The sequence below is a fragment of the Eptatretus burgeri genome, chromosome 5 (assembly GCF_056783735.1).
Source record: "Eptatretus burgeri isolate ZD-2024b chromosome 5, Ebu_testis_v1, whole genome shotgun sequence".
Lineage (NCBI taxonomy): Eukaryota > Metazoa > Chordata > Myxini > Myxiniformes > Myxinidae > Eptatretus > Eptatretus burgeri.
This window is the reverse complement of record NC_140965.1, coordinates 32,097,056-32,115,146: the sequence shown is the minus strand read 5'-3', so window position 1 is coordinate 32,115,146 and position 18,091 is coordinate 32,097,056. Positions and strand designations below refer to the sequence as shown.

The 18,091-nt window shown below is 43.3% G+C and overlaps 2 protein-coding genes across 4 annotated transcripts in view; both read right to left on the bottom strand.

The window, feature by feature from the left end:
• ZBTB38 (zinc finger and BTB domain containing 38) overlaps window positions 1–18,091 on the bottom strand; it is a 101,607-nt gene that overhangs the window by 44,143 nt on the left and 39,373 nt on the right. The window lies entirely within an intron of this gene.
• On the bottom strand, window positions 4,333–8,614 carry LOC147026175 (uncharacterized). Its single transcript, XM_085881303.1, has one exon. The coding sequence runs from the start codon at window positions 7,042–7,044 to the stop codon at window positions 5,812–5,814; it is 1,233 nt and encodes a 410-aa protein (XP_085737429.1). The 5' UTR covers window positions 7,045–8,614; the 3' UTR covers window positions 4,333–5,811.

The following is an 18,091-nucleotide window of genomic DNA, read 5'->3' as shown; positions in this document are numbered from 1 at the left end:
CATGCACATGCAGGAACTGGAAGCGATACGAGTACGAGTAAGAGTTTTTCCTAGCATATTATAGTCAAGATTTTTTGCCAACCAATGTTTTATTTGACAGCTGTGTTTCTTTTTTACTGATTGTGTAGGTTCTACCTGTAGCAGTTTTTGGTTCTACGTAAAGAAGTGTATCAGAAATGTCTAAAATGCAGTGATCTTCAATGTCAGGAAAAAAGAAACTATTTGCGGGTCCGTTTGGATGAACAAAATTCACTTTCACTTCATGAGTGTCCTGAAAGGCTTCCATGATGCAGGCAAGCCACCATTTTCCATCATAGTGCACTGTGACATAACCTGAGAGTTTCCCGTTAAAAGTTGGTGTAGATTTTGAAATAGCTGACTCGATACGGTGTTCCTCGCGAAGGCTGAATTCGCGTACTTGAAGAGCAGTTCCAGAAATAAAGATGAAAGCATGAAGTTTTTGAGTTCCAGCTATGGTTTTGGCCGTTTTTAACCTTTCTTCCAGAGTTCGTTCTTCCTCGTCATACGCCTCTTGGATCCCATAACCGAACTTCATTTCATGCAAACCATTTTCAGCAAAGGCGAAAAGATCTTTTGGAGAAATAATTTGACTGTCGTAAGGTCTACGCAGACTCTCACGTGTTGCTTCTCGTTTGACTGTACCTCCCACGACATCTGAAGGGCCCTTGCCATGACTTGTGGCAAAAAATGCCATTCTGCATCAATACCATACTCTGATTTGTGACGACATAGGTTTATGAAGGCTTTGCAATTCTTATATTGGCCAGCGGAACCGTCTGAGAAGTAGTAAAGTTTCTTTACATTCCCAAAGCGAGATTTCAAGTGTTCAATGAGCATTCTTTGGAAGAGGTAAACTGAGACAACGTCGTGAGTATTGCATTCTGATATAATCATGAACGAATCGTGGTTTAATTTGCCATCATCAGATTTGAAATAGTAAACCCAGGGGTGAATTGTCGCTTGAGAGCAGTTCCAATGGAATCCTTGGGCCACATCCTGTACGACAAACGAATAGTTCTCTGAGAAGTCTCCAATAATGACAAATTCTCCTTCACCGATTTCGTCTTTCTTATTTTTCAGAAACTGAGATTGGGCCTTGGCAATGAAGTCGTGTCTTGCTAATTTCACCGCGCGTTCACAGAATCGATTAATGAATTCTTCCAAAGGCAGGACCATGGAGCTCAGTTCAGATCTGTCAGTGGATGTCCACCGTTTAAACTGAATTTCATCAATATCCTCTAGTTCATAAGTACTCAGTAGCTCAGTTTTGAAGTCTTCAGTTGATGGGCAACTTTCACAAGTTCTGAAATAACATGCGGGTTGAGCTGGGTTACAAACTATGCGTGCTATCACATGATGATAGCTATGAAGTTCGGCTATCTGTGGCATTTTGGAACCAAACATCATGAGTTTCACATTTTGATGTATCGTACATACACATACACTGTGTGTACCACCTGAACCGGCCAGGACACACTCTGAGGGACGGAGCATGGCGAACTTCGCGAATCCAACTTTCAAGCCAGGGTTCTTCTCTTTGAATTTCTGAAACGGTTCCTTGAGATTGTTTAGTACCAGGCGCTTTTGAATTTTGTCTTTCCATGTTCATTCCTGACCACCACACAGTCCTTTTTTCCCTGCATTATTCGGCTGACTTCATCACTTTGGTGAAATTCGGTTACGGCGGATTTCACTTTGTCAGGCAATATTTTACCCTGTTTGGGATTTGGAGACGATAGCATACCATTTTCTTTCTCTTAATTTTTGGCTTGCGCAGCCATTCTTTGGGAGTAACTGAATTCACTCATCATCCCTCTGATGCTCATATTCCAAGCAAATATTGTCAGCATACGTATTTGCTCTGAATGGCTCGAAACAACGTATTTTTCTTTCAGGCTTTTGATCACCTCTGGCATGCAGTTTTCATCACATTTTGACGCTGTATTTTGTGTTTTCTCCACAGTGCTTGGTCCAGCAACTAGTTCTAATTTATTTCGCACAGAATCTTCCACTTTACTTTGCTTTTCAGGAACGTACCCTGGGTTCCTTTCCATCTTTCGTTTGTCGAATGGGCTTTCGCCTATCATCGAAAACGACTGGTTTAATAGGTCAACTTCTGCTTCTCGCTCAAAAACCTCCTCGGCCTCATCTGTCGAAATAGATTCTGCAATGCCTTCGAGAGTACCTTCTAATGATAATTTCGAACTGGTCGAAGATGATTCTTCAATACGCTCTGGTGACAACTGAGAGTTGTATATATATGTATATATATGTATATATATATATATATATATATATATATATATATATATATATATATATATATATATATATGTATATATATATATATATGTATATATATATATATATATATATATATATATATGTATATATATATATATGTATATATATATATATATATATATATATATATGTATATATATATATATTTGTAGATTTCCGCCTGCCGGCGTGCGAACGACCGCGTTTAGCCAATAGCGGCCGCTTCGCCCACCGAACGGACAATCCAGGCGTGGCTTTCCGGATCAACGCCGGAAACCAGCCACAGGTGTGTTTTTAACCACATCACAACCTTGTCCGCACTTTACCCGCGCTACAAGGTCCGATCGCCAAATCTTCGATTTACCTAATTATTTGCGCGGGTGGTTATCGAGAGATTGTACCTCAACAGGACCGCTTGGAAACGAGCCGCTTAAGCAGCTTGCTTCCTTTTGGGAGAACCGAGCGGGGTATTATAGCGCAGTCCCGTTGGAGCCGATCACTTTACCGGCTATTTAAAAACCAACTATATTCCGAGTGCAAGATGGGGCAGTTCAATGAGGGAATGGACGCAACAAACAGGTTCACATTCACACAAGGCCATTTATTATAATAAAGAATGTATGCAATTAAACAAGGCAAAACACGTATGCAATTTTCCAAGCAACAAAAGCACGGCAAAAGAACTACAACCGTCTACTTATTATGTACATTGTACAGTCACTTGCACTTAACAGCAGTTCCTACTTATTAGACGGGCCCACGGACACGCACACACACACACCCAAGAAATGGTGGCAGAGGCCTTTAATAACGGGCTCCAGCTCGGAGGACAGGCGAGCTGAAACCCAGAACCTATCTCGAACCTCTCCACCTCGTGTGGTCTTCAAGTTGTTCAGACCCGGGCTCCAGCAAAAGCGAGCTGGTCCCAATCGCCGTGAGTTGCGATCCTTCCCGAGCTCCCGCGAATCCTCCCACGCTTCTCAACACGTGCTGGTGAGACGAGGTGCCGATCCTTCCCGTCGATGTGTCGCTTCCCCGAGGAACCACCTCCAAGAAGAGGTCGAGGAGTCGCACCAAGCCGGGAACCAAAATGGAGAACAAAGTGTTCTACGAACCAAGAAGAAGAAGCCACCACTCGCAGCTCGAGCCGAGCGACCGGCTTAACTTTCTTCCAAACAGGGCAGCTTGAAGCAAAAAGCTCTCCCGAGCCAAGCAGAAGCCGAAGCTCATGGAACCATCAAAGCAAAAAGCTTCCAAAAAGCCTCCTCCCGAGCCAGGCCTCAGCCGAAGCTCACTGAGCCAGCCGAAGCAAAAAGCTTCCGAAGGCCTCAACCCTAACCCGAGCCAACCAGGACCTGAAGGTCTGCTGAACGACTCCCCTCAACTCCCTTCTCCAACTCTGCCCCCGAACAAAAGAAAAGATCTCCTCTTATCCTTCTCCCGCCCTTCCCCCGCTCCCGGCGTGACTCATGACTCATGCCCTCGTGCTCCATCCCCCGCTCAGCCACGGGTGGGAGGGAGTTGTTGACATCATGAGTCACGGGACGGCAGGGTGGTTCTTCCTCTTCGCGGAAGAGGGGGAGGGATGTCTCCATTGTTCGTTCCCTAACTATTAAATCGATCCGCAGCACATCCAATCGATTTCTGAACATTTAAACAATGAAAGGTGAGCTATCTTGGGAACAAGCACTTATCGACATAGATGAGTAAAAGAACCTGTATGTTGTGTGCAATATATATATATATATATATATATATATATATATATATATATATATATATATATATATATATATATATATATATATATATATATATATATATATATATATATATATATATATACACACACACACACACACACACACACACATATACATATATGTATATATCTATATGTATATATATATATAAACACACATATATATATATATATATATATATATATATATATATATATATATATATATATACATATACATATACATACATATATATATATATATATATATATATATATATATATATATATATAATAGTCCAGAGATGATGATTGTCAATTTCAGACGTAAAGTCACCTGCCAGCAGGTGACGTCATTGGAACGATGACGGCAAACGTCACCCAATGTCGAATCAAGAATTAGTGATATGTGGACCCCGAACAATAAAACCATCATCACACTTGAACCCATTGAGATCCCATTTTCATTTATGCTGAGGTGTTGTAGTATATGAAGGGGTATTCTCACACGAAAAAAATCGGGATCATCGGTTTGGCTGGGGGGCGGGGGCCCAAGATCAAAGGGCGCTACAAACTATAACTTTTTGAATTACTGTTTGAGTGATTTTACTTTATGCAATTCGAAAGATCTCGCTTTTCCGAGCATTTTGATACCAATATCATCCAAATCGGACCACTACAACCTGTGATATGGCCACTGGAAGATTGTGGATCAACCGGGGGTGCCCAAATTTGGGGGGGGCTAAAATGGGCCCCGATGGGCCCCCAGGTCTGAAAATTGACACATAATGTTTACCGTGGATACAAACACTTGCACAAAAAAAGAGTGAAATCTGAGACGGTGTCAAAATTTCGCTGAAAAATGTGTACACTTGACATGGAACGCCCCTGCTTGCATGCAAGCATGCATGGAGGAGAGGTCGTGTGTGCGAAGTAAATAAAATAGATAAAACAAGAAAAACAGCAATAGTAGAGGACCTGGCTTAGACATGTATGCACTTAATTTAGGAGAGGATAACTCAACTGTTTTAGGCTAATCTGACCCCAAGGAACAACTTGGGATGTGTGCCAAAATCTCTATCTGGGACGAACAGCCCGAAAATGACCACGCCCTTTTTAAAACGACCACACCCTTTTTCATCGAAAGTGCAACTTCTGACATAGCTGTATCTTCTAAACCGTTGGAGCTACAGATTTTCTGAGGTGCTCAAAATGTTCAGAATGGCCATCTTTATTTATTTATTTAGGGGGGGGGGGGTCATAGAAGAGTGTAATATTTCTAATTTGATATTTTTTATGAGAAAATGGCTAAAAACCGTTTTATTTACCATACTTATTTCCATACATACTGGAATTGCCATATATTTATTAACTTAAACTTTCCGGACTTAGAGCAAAGTTAGAAGATTTGTGTCATCCACTAGAGTTGAACTGACAATTTGGAATTTGAGCAATTCAAGGGATTTTTTAAAAAGAAAGAAAGCGAGCATTTGATTAATATAAAGAAATTGAATTTTCAATCACTTACATTCTATTATCAATGGAATGTTTACTTAAAATGAGAAATAAAAAACAAAACTTATTACTTTAGTAGGCAGCAGTATCAAGAGAGCTTAAATGTTTCAAAGATCAGCAGGGAAATTGCCCAACCACCAACAATACAACTTTTAAAACCACATTAATACAATTTATGTGTTACGTAAACCAGGGTCAGGAACATGAAGAGTAACACAACAGAGTCCAGGTATGAGGATGATGAGCAGTGTTCATTTAGTGATAGGGTTTTTACAACAATCACCTCCCTTGCATTCGCAGTACTTGCAACACTTGATCCCAGCTACCCTGCAGGAACACCCATTTTTACGAGCACACTTGCCACATGTGCAGGGATTTGGCAGGCCTTTGGGTTTGGAGATCACAATCTCAGCGACTAATAAACTGCCCCTTCTTACAAACCCATAAGACTCGGCATTCATAATCAGGGTGGCATCTCTAAATGGGGCTTGGACCCACAGCTGCTGTTGGTAATAGCCTCTATGGATATGTTTCCTTGCATTAGTTGAGGTGCAAGTGGTTCTCTCAAAGTCCATCTTGAGGGCATTGCTATCAAATGCAGTGAGACGCAGGTCATCAAATCTCTCCAGGTCTGTTGATGGTTTGAGACACTTGACCAATAATGTCTCTGCCATCTGTATTGCACTTTCTGCTAGCTGGGGACAGTCAAAATTCAGGATCAGAGAAGAATTTCCTGGTTTGCGGACAGCATTCAGGGCTGCAAGTTTAGTTGATATCTTGCTGGTTGTATCGCACCCAGTCAGCGCATGGAGTGCTGGGAGACACTTTGTGAGCTCGTCTCCCAGTGCTATGCAGATATTGTGGAGTGGTAATATTGATCTTTTCACTCCTGAGTTGCGGACGAGCCAAAGCTCTTGGAGGCCAAGATCTCTCCAATTGACTGTGATGTGGTATAACAGGCACACAAAGACATCTCTGTCACCTGATGACAGCGTCATGGATGTAGGTCCTGACCAGTGACTTAGAATGTCCTGCACATGGAACATCATTCTGTCATCAGCTTCCTCGTGTGTGCAGTTGAGCCGAGGGAATGGAGAAGCACACCCAGCTGACACCATCCATGACGGTGGTGATATACCGAGGTATAGAGGTTTGGTTCCATGGTAATTGGTGGTGAGCCACTCAACATAGAATGCCTGGAAAGCAGTTTTGCTGATGGAAGATGACCAAAAGTTCTCCAATACCACTGGAACATTTTGGTTTGGTGATATCACATCAAGGACAACCATTTCTTTTGACTTTCTTCTTCTCCCCCTCTCTCCATTCTTGATGCTGTCCTCTCTGTAAGCATCAAAAACGATATGGATCTCATCACAGTTGTGCCCAGCTTTGGTGACCATAGATGTCAAGGCAATAGCAAAGTCATGGAATGTCTTGATGGGCGGATCAAGCTTCTTTAAGGGGACCTTTCTCACCAAGGCCATGAAGTCGATAATGATGGCGTGGGTTTGTGGGGAGGTTTCTGGCCCTTTTTTATTAGTCTATTATTAGTCTATTATCTATTAGTGGGCACAACTTCAGCAGCGCAGTCCCAAGTTGTGATTTGGTACTCTTCCTCAAGTAACCATCTTCGTCAACCAAGAAGAATGCAGAGTTGGTGATCTCATGCTTGAGTAGCTCCTCAACAGTGAACCCCCGGTGACTCCCATACTCAATAAACATGAGAGCTTTGGTTGTCTCATCTTTGATGTCTGCTTTGGGAGCCAATTTCAAGGTGGTATTAGGGGACGTAAATTGATTTTGCTAATAGTTGAGTGTATCGATATCGACCTATTTCTGAGTCAATCATCGATAAAATTAGCACAAGCAGTGCTGCCCTCCTTGATACAGCACAACAACTTGTCTACATTTACATTGGTCACAATTTCTCCAGTGAGAACATTCTTCAGTGCTACTTGGTCTGCATACCTTCAGAGGACTGCATACCTTCAGGAGATACTCCTCTATGTCTTGCACCATCCCAACTATCTTAGTTGCAGTATTTGGGTTGAAGTCGTGGTGAAGTGAGAGTTCTCCTTCAACATCATCCTTCATCTTCAGGAGGTTAACGTACTGGTCTTTTTTATGCTTGATAATTCCCCACAGAGCGACTGCTTTCTTTTTTCTGGTGACCGCAATTATCCCCCCCACTCACTTTGGCAGGCCGATTGTAGCACTGCTCTAGCGCCTGGTCAAAGGGCACTCCACTACCTTTCTTGGTGGTGTTCATGACAAATCCACCATTCATGTAGGGGTTGTAGAGGAGTGGGAACTTCTCTTTGAGTTGATAGCAGTCCTGGATGGATAAGTCGTTCGTTCGTTCCTTCTCTTCTCTTCTCTTCTCTTCTCTTCTCTTCGGATCTTGTAGCACTGGTGCTATGAATAAATCAAAAACAGGCTGAGTGAGTGATAAGAGTGCATAAAGTGATAGACAATGGGGTACATAGATTTTTAAAAGGGCGTGGTCATTTTTGGGCTGTTCGTCCCGGATAAAGATTTTGGCACACATCCCAAGTTATTCCTTGGGGTCATATTAGCCTAAAACAGTGAGTTATCCTCTCCTAAATTAAATGCATACATGTCTAAGCCAGGTCCTAGACTACAATCAGAGATTGCAGACCCTCACCAGGACTTGTTTTGTGTGGTGTTTGTGTACTGGTGTGTTACATAATTAGAACTGTCACTTTATAACTGCTGGCAGTGATGACCAGGAACCAAGACATCCCGCTTTGATGCAACCCCGTTTTGATTGGACACCTGACCCTGACCGATGATGTTTTTTATTTATTATTGTAATTCACTTCAATTTAGAATGGGATTAAAATAAGTTCAATTCTAATCAAATGGAAGACCAATTTGGTACAGTCCTGCATTGGAGTAATCAGAAGGAACCCAAACAAGCAAAAAGCAAAGATGGAGTCATCAAGAGGAACCTGAATAGGATTCACATATCAGCTGATACTCCGTTACCTTCAAACCAATCATGGTGGCTGTGAGCAGTCTGGCTTCACGGCTGTGAGGGTCAAATAAAGACTCTGGGGTTTCTTTTCTTTTTGTGTGTGTGTCTGCATGTGGGCCCATCTTTAAGTTGAACTGAGTAAGTGTTTTTGCTTTTCTATATATATATATATATATATATATATATATATATATATATATATATATATATATATATAGTTGAAAGTGTGTCTATCTGTGTGTTTCTCTGTGACCTATGCACGTGAAAAGTACTGGACTGATCCTCACCAAACTTCACATGCTGACAGAACATGTACCCGGGAGTGTCCCGATGTAAAAGAATTGTACTTCCGACTTCCGGTTTCCGAATTATAACGTCATCACCTGATTTCGTAACATTAATTTTTCAAGTTCAGCCGATTGACATGGGGCCAACGCCATTTGCAATAGAATGAAAAAATAATGCTACAGTTAATTGACGACAATGACTTCCGACTTCCCGGTTTCCGAATTATGACGTCATCACCTGATTTCGTAACGTTAATTTTTCAAGTTCAGCCGATTGACATGGGACCAACGCCATATACAATATATGTAACATATGATTTTAAGTTTTTGTTTGTTTGTTTGTCTGCACGCGCTAATCTCCTGAAAGGTGAAAGATCGGAGCTAACCACTGAAACAAAAAATGTTGGGATGGGCCCCGGGAAGGTTATAGGCTTTGTGGAAAACTTGGTGGTGGGGGGGGGAGGGGTTAGGTATGGTCCAAGGATCATACCATTAGATTTTGGACTTGGTCCCCCCAAATAAAAATTGTTGGAGAAAAATTTTTTTTTTTTGCATTTCTACACGTTTTAAGTGATTTCCAACCCCCCCCCCCAAAAAAAAATTGTTGGAGAAAATTTTTTTGGGGCATTTTCTACATGTTTTAGGTGATTTCCAACCCCCCCCCCACAAAAAATTGTTAGAGAAAGTTTTTTTTGCATTTCTGCATGTTTTAAGTGATTTACAACCCCCCCCCCAAAAAAAAAATTGTTAGAGAAAAAAAAAATTTTTGCAACTTTTTTTTTCAACAAAATTGTTTTTTTTTTTTTTTTGCATTTCTACATGTTTTAAGTGATTTCCAACCCCCCCTCCCCCCAAAAAATGTTGGAGAAAACTATAACTGTCAGCACTGTTGACATTTAATGAATAAGATATAAGGTTCACTTGAGTGACCCAGCAGTATTGGCGGCAGAGGTTTTGCACTCTCACGAGTGCTCCCCCTCTGGGTGTAAATATTTCCCTGCTTGCATATTCGTGCCAAGTCTTGCCTTTGTCTTTATTTTACTGTTAATAAATTTATTAGAAATGTTCCCAGTCTGTTTCTGTCCCTTCTTACATTGGTCTAGCATGGTCCGTGTCTGAATATAAGCGGGGTTTTATCCCCGATAATCCATTCATTCCAGCCGGCACAGATTTGGCAGTTTCCGCTCGGCTGCACCCGAACCGGAGTTGGTAGTCGGAACTCTACCGCAGTCGGAAGAGTGACCCGGTTTGAGCAAGACATGCTGAGGGCGTGGTTTTCCCGGTAGTCGAAATCGCGTAGTTAATTAGGTAAATTGGTTATAGACAAATAGACCCCATGCTACGCGGTTGAGATATTGGCGTCCACGGTCGGTTAGACGACCCGCCGGCTCGCGGAGTTATCCGAGCGACTGCCTACAATTCCGGGGAGTCTGGTGGAGACGACGTAGTCTCCCCCACCTAGCTGTCGTTCTCGCCACCGACCCCCGGCCCGCAACAATATTATATATATATATATATATATATATATATATATATATATATATATATATATATATATATATATATATATATATATATATATATATATATATATATATATATATATATATAAATATATATAATCGATACGTGGCACTTTTTGGTTTCCATAGATTTAAAATTCTGAGAGTCGTGTCCCTTTGTTGTGCTAATTTTAGGGACAGATCGTCACTCTCGATACACAAATGAGGTTGCCTTGGTTACATGAAATGTCAGATGGAGTTTTCAAGTTTTATGAGTAAGAAAAATAGGCAATAGTACAAAACGATTGTATTTATTTAAAACTCCACATATTTTATCTTCACTCGAAGAGTGGTTATCAAAATGGTGGTGTAAAATGTAGAGCGATGTGGCTGTCGGCTTGATGCTTGCTTCCGTGTTTGTATGTGACGTCACATCAAGGGAAAAATCTTGCGCTGGAGCGAGCGGAAGCTATCGGAAACACATGACTATCGGAAACACGTGACTTCACATGATGCTACGATTCTAGTATGGTCTGTTGCACTGACAGACGAAAACAAGTCGGTAATCTTCCTCTTTTTTCGGACCTTCCATGACACTCACTCGTTTTGTCTTCAAGCAAAGTTTGTGATACGGTGATAAAAATCGATACGATTGATTGCTACGGAGACAGCATTGACCAATTTCGTAGGCTCGCAGCACGATCGTGTGGACGAGACCAATGCGATCGACGAGGGGTGTTGACAATGGCAAGCACACATCCTGCACCAAGATATGCGGTGCCATTATCATCAAAACCTCCCTTCGAGCACATTAGTGGACTCGTCCACCCGATAGTGCGGAGCTCCTGATAGGACTTGCAGCTTACTCAATACAACCTGATACACAGTGTACACAACACACGCATCAAGGTTGACAACAATGTGGTGCCCTGCATTGATTGGGGTACTGTAAATGTTGGCAAAATGGAAATAAGAGCTGTATCTCTCCATAACTTGGAGATAAAAATTCGGGTGAAAATATATATCAGTTTGTGTAAAAGTGAAACCGAAACATATGTAGTCTGAAGGAGGGGTAGGGGGTGCGCACTCCCTGCACCCCCCCTCCCCTCTGGATCCGCCATTGGGTGCAAACCTTATCTCGGCAAATGCCAGCTCCACATCGTGATCGGGAAACACCACCAGCTCCCTTTGCAGGGATGTGCATACCTGTGGGGTCACACGTGCCCTGCACGAGCTCGCCCCATGTGTGCCCCAAGCTCCTCTCTTCCCGTTTCTGTAATAAATAAGTTATCGCGATCCTGCTCTATAAATAAATTTTTTCTCTCACGTTCCAGCTTTGTACAACTATCTACCTTACTCTCCCGTGGCTCTCTCTTCCCTTACCCGTAATGGCGCTGGTCCGGTGTTCCCTCCATTTCACCACCCCTGACCCAACCGGCCGCCATTACGCACTGCTGCGCGTCCTGCACGCGTCGCATTCGTTCCCCGTCCCTCGCATACCGACGCACTGCCAGGGGCTGCCAAAGCAATCCCTGCCTTTGCTCACCCCGCGCCCAATTTTGCCTTCATGCCAGCCCGTGCTGTTGCCACCATGGCTTTGTGTTCAGCCTGGGATTTTGCTACCAGCTCCTCGAAATTCCTCCTGCGATTTGGCATAAAAGCGGTTATCCACCTGTCAAACTCTGCCCTCATCACGGCAAGGGGATGGGGACGTTGTTCACTCTGGAACCTCTGCTGTGCCCCCTACTGGTTCCCTTTTCACAATTTCCTTTACACCCTGAACCATGGGTTTTTTGACATCAACTGAGCCCACCTGGATAACCAACTCACCTTGGTCCGCCATTGAAACTTGGCACATTGCAAGTACTCATGGAGAATGAGTGATATTTTTATGACATCATAGGTGCCCTCATTATGATGTCATAATTGCATATGTATAACGCCACATCCGATCAGTATGAAAAATTTTGAGGGTCATCTTAAGATAAAATGGTCCACTGAAAAAAAATAATAATAAAAAAATGACCAGTCATGTGATTCGGCAGCCATATTGTTTTTTTTTTTTTTTTAAACACTTCAAGAATCTTCTCTGAAGTGGCTGAACAAATCGAGGTGAAACTTTACATGTACGACCGCCTGTCCATGAGGAACAAAAGGCTCACAAACATGATATCATAGGTCACATGGTTTGGCAGCCATATTGGATTTACTCTGAAACCTATAAAAAAATACACCACTCAAAAGAAGTCCTGGTGAGGGTCTGCAATCTCTGTCTGCTCTTTTTCTTGTTTACAAAGTGAGGACGAGAAAAGGCATGAGAAACAATAATTAAAGGTTTTATTACAAAAGCAATAGGTACAGCAGGGGAAAGCAAGGAATGATGACACGGTGCAGAGCAAACCCAATATTATGCTGATACAATCTTATCTTATCTCATAGTAACATTGCAGGTGCCATCAGACAAATACCCAAAGAAGCTTAGAGAAAGAGAAGGAAAGTTTGAGGTGTGTGCGACCTCTCTGTTACCTTGCGCAGTCGACAGACACATACTTCCCAGTCACTTAGGAATGGGGGGTGGGTGGGGAAAGGTGGAAAACCGAGGGTGTCTAAGGTGCGTGATCGGAGGAGGTGCAGAGTGGTGCTATGTGAGGAATAAAATGTAAAGATGTTGGTCAGGGCTTTTTAGAAACAAAAGAAAGAACGTGAGAGAGGATAGACTTAATCGTGAGTGAAAAGAGGTCTGTACATGTGAGTGTTTAATGGACTCAGGCGGTGTGCGGTGTTCGGTCTGGTGTCTGGCTTTCGTGCTCCTCCAGTGCTCCGCTTCCTGTACTCCGTTCTGCTCCATGACCCCAACAACAAAGGGTGGGCCAGATAACTAGAGAAGGGCAGGCAAGAGAACAGAGCTCTCTTTTATATTTCCCTAGTTGGGGGGGGGGGGGCGCTTGAGAGTGGAACATGTGGAGCAATGGGTGTTGCCCCACTCCCCCATTGGTGCACAGACCATTGCCCCAGCACTAGCTCCGCCCAGGCGAGGATTCTGCACCGGAACTGGCCTCATTTGCTCCATGTTTCATCACGCCACAGAGCTCCTACAATAACATGGACCAGGGTATCTGGTCGTGCTCTCTGGCCATGAGGCCACAGTTGAGCGGAACGCTTGGGCTATCTCGATGATGCTGAATGGAATTTGGCGCACTCTTTTGCTCTGAGCTTCATGCCAAAATGTACAGACCTGACGATCTCTAAATGGTATGGCACTTCCCTTCATCACCTCTCTCACCCCCCCCCCCCCCAAGAGCCCATGCAATGCATTTTGTCCCATCGACCCATAAAACATAGGGAAGGGCAATCTAAAATGGGTCCCAATGAAATAACTGTCTCTGGACCATGATTTGTTGTATGGCTTTGCAGAACCCCAACAATATCTCTATTATAATACCAAGCTTGCACACTAAAAACTCGGCTCGCCGTCATACGATCCCTATGAAATTGTTGTGGCACTTAGCGGACATGCCGACAATGTTTGTAAAGTCTTGGCATTCCATAGTACCACTTGCCTTTTGCACAATGCGTATTTTTGTCATTTCCCGTGTACGGTCTGTCGTCTGCTACCAGCTATGTTGTACTGCTATCCCATGCATGTGCACGGGTATCGCTAGTATGTATATATTCACATGAATACACAAGGGAGGTTAATTACCACATAACAGTAAACAGGAAACTATTGTGGTTCCGCGAAACTGGCACTCCCCTAAAGCAATGGGACACAACATATAGCAGTTCCGAGACAGTTCTTTCATTAGTATTAGTTTTAAGATGGCCCTTCTCTTCTCGCTTGTGCGTTTATGGGACAGAATGCATTGCGTGGGCTTTAGTGTTTATTCCCATTCATTCTCTGTTTTACCACACACACACACACACACACACACACACACACACACACACACACACACACACACACACACACACACACACACACACACACACACACACACACACACACACACACACACACACACACACACACACACACACGCACACACAACTTCTCCATCACGCATGCATGCAGACCACAGAAACGGGGAACTAATTTGCGTATGCACGTTCTTTCACGTTCAAATCAGGCGCCGTTACCCAAAAGATGTGTTACCTTAGACTTCACCACACACACAGATGACAATGCTACAACCTTCATGTGACAGCCACAACACCTTTATAAACAAGTAAATAAAGACATTAAATGTCACAGCCCCCATTGTTTTAGTAATTTCGCTGTATGGAGTTAAAGGGCTAGCCAATACCGGAATTTTTGTATAACTAAAATGGCCACCAGTCGACAATCTTTGATCAGATCACAAAATAAAGTGAGGGGCAAGTGTACGCCATCATGTACTGTGCTTGTGCCAAGTTTGAACAAAATCGGACGGTGCATGTTTGAAGTGGTTGGGGACACATTTAAGTAACAAAATGGCCACCAGTCGGCCATCTTTGATCTGATCTCAAAATAAAAAAATGACGTGCATGTGTAAGCCATCATTAGTTATCCGTTTGCCTAGTTAACCTCCGCCATCAAAGATTGGAGGTTACTGTTTTCACCCCTTTCTGTTTGTTTGTTTGTTTGTTTCTTTGTGAACAGTATTACGGAAAAACTCCTCGACAGATTTCGACGAAACTTGGTGGGGGGGGGAGGGGTTAGGTATGGTCCAAGGATCATGCCATTCGATTTTGGACTTGGTCCCCCCCCAAAAAAAATTTGTTAGAGAAAAAAAAAAATTTTTTTTTGCATTCCTACATGTTTTAAGTGATTTCCAACCCCCCCTAAAAAATTGTTGGAGAAAAAAAAATTTGCAACTTTTTTTCAACAAATTTCGATTTCTTTTTTTTTGCATTTCTACATGTTTGAAGTGATTTCCAACCCCCCCCCCCTAAAAAAATTGTTAGAGAAAAAAAATTTGTGCAACTTTTTTTCAACAAAATTTCGATTTCTTTTTTTTGCATTTCTACATGTTTTAAGTGATTTCCAACCCCCCCCCCCCCAAAAAAAAATGTTGGAGAAAAGAACTATAGCTCTGTCAGCACTGTTGACATCATCTATCTATAATTCCAGCAATCTCTGTGTGTCTGTCTGTCTGTCTGCGACCACCGTTTCTCAATGACCGCCAGTCGGATCTCATTGAAACTTGCCAGGAATATTGCAGGAGACCGGCGGATGTGCCGTATCGAGGTTTGATATCGATCGGACGAGTGGTTCCCAAGTTACAGCCATTTTACTGCTTTTTCAGTGTTGAAAAGGTGTATATATGGCAGCTGAAGGTGTCGTTCCACCTTCTCACCTTATCATGCCAATTTTTTTCCCAAATTATTAATAACCGGACGATCACCGGTCAAATCAGATTGAAACTTGCCAGGAATATTTCTGGGTCCCGCGGATGTGCCTTTTCGAGGTTTGATATCAATCGGACGAGCCGTTCCCGAGTTATGGCCATTTATCTGTCGACCAATGACAGGACACGTTGCTATGACATCACAAATGACGTCACAATGTTTATTTATTAAAAAAATTTGCACGCTTGACGGTCCGATCTGATTGAAACTTGCCAAGAATATTGCTGGGGACCCGTGGATGTGCCTTTTCAAGGTTTGATATTAATCGGATAAGCAGTTCCCAAGTTACGGCCATTTATCTGTTTACCAATGACAAGACACGGTGCTATGACGTCATGACTGACGTCACAATTAATGTTTATTTATGTATTTATTATTATTTTTTGCATGATTGACGGTCCGATCTGATTGAAACTTGCCAGGAATATTGCTGGGGACCCGCAGATGTGCCTTTTCGAGGTTTGATATTAATCGGACGAGCGGTTTCCAAGTTACGGCCATTTATCTGTCGACCAATATCTGCGAGAGAGGGGGACGGGAGAGGGGGGGGAAGAGAGTGGGGGTGAGAGAGAGGGGCGAGAGAGGAGGGGGAGAGAGGAAGGGCGAGACTAGGGGGGAGAGAGGGGGTGGGAGTGGGGACGGGAGAGAGAGCGAGAGAGGGGGACGGGAGAGGGGTGTGAGAAGGGGGGTGTGAGAGAGGGGTGGGAGTGGGGGCGAGAGAGACGGCAGGAGAAAGGGGGGAGAGAGAGGAGGAATAAAGGAGGGGTGAGACTAGGGGGGAGAGAGAAGAGGGAGAGAGGGGGGAGAGAGAGGGGAGGGAGAGGGGGGAAAGAGGAGGGTGAGAGAGAGGGGGCATCACAATTCAAGAGAGGGGGAGAGAAGAGGGGCAAGAGAGGGGGTGAGAGTGGGGGCAAGAGAGGAGGGACGAGACTAGGGGGGAGCGAGGGGGGGCGAGAGAGAGGGGGCCTCACAACTCTTCTTCATTTGATATGACGTCACAATTGACGCTGGAGACCTGAATGTTTCCCAGGTGTTTCCCAAGTTATGGCCATTTATGATACGGTTGGTCCGTTCTAATTGAAATAATGCCCCAATCCAGTCATCGTTTACGCACCTACGGGCCCGCCCATACGGGCCCGTACTAGTATTTAATGAATAAAATACAAGGTTCACTTGAGTGACCCAGCAGTATTGGCGGCGGAGGTTTTGCACTCTCCCGAGTGCTCCCCCTCTAGTTGTTATTGTGCCAAGTTTGAACAAAATCAAACTATGTATGTTGGAGAAATGGTTGGGGACACGTTTAAATAACAAAATGGCCGCCAGTCGGCCATATTGGATCTGATCTCAAAAGATATATATATATATATATATATATATATATGTATATATGTATATATATATATATATATATATATATATATATATATATATATATATATATATATATATATATATATATATATATATATATATATACACAAGCCATCATTGATTAATAATTATCTGTGTGCCAAGTTTGCACAAAATCGGTAAAAGCATGTCCGAGAAACGGTCGAGGATGTGTTCTCCACCGGATTGTTTTTTTACAACTAAAATGGCCGCCAATCGGCCATCTTGGACCTGATATTGAAAAAAAAATAACGTGCAAATGTACACCATCATGTGTCGTCTTTTTGCCAAGTACGAATAAAATTGGTCCATACATGTCCATGATATGATCGCAGATGCGCACGCGTGCACACACACACGCACGCACACAAAAACAGAGACCAAATCCATAAGCCCTCATTTCAGACCAAGTCCAACAGGGGATAAAAAAAACACCACACCATCAGACCCCAACTCAAGTTCACCTACACTCACCACTGACACAACAATCATCACCACCACCACCACCATGAATCACCATGCCAAAAGCTCACCACTACGCCACTGCTGCCATCGCTCATCCACCATCACCACCTTTTGGGACAACCAGGGAACAAGGGAGCAGCCCGTACCATTGTAATCGGGTCTGGACATTCCAGCGCGTAGCTTGAAGCGCAAATGTTTGCGAGATACCGTTTAAAGTCTTATGGATACCCCGAGCATTCTGCTCAATTATGGACAGCCCTCATTGTGTGGCCGGCGTGTTCGTGGCCAGAGAGCGCAACCAAATACCCCAGCGCCATGGGCGGCACGTTTCTGGCCCACTGAAAGGAAAGGCGTGGTCTGGCTAATGGGCGGTGTGGTTGTGATGCTGTGGAGAGGGGGGAAGGAATGGCCTATAGATTGGGTGGTGCTTGTGACATACAGGAACTAAGTTTTATATACACAGTACAAGAGAAGATTAGTGGGCCCAGGAGGGACAGATTAG

Excerpts from the sequence above, each read along its gene's own strand:
- LOC147026175 (XM_085881303.1), bottom strand. The coding sequence starts at position 7,044 with ATGGCCTTGGTGAGAAAGGTCCCCTTAAAGAAGCTTGATCCGCCCATC.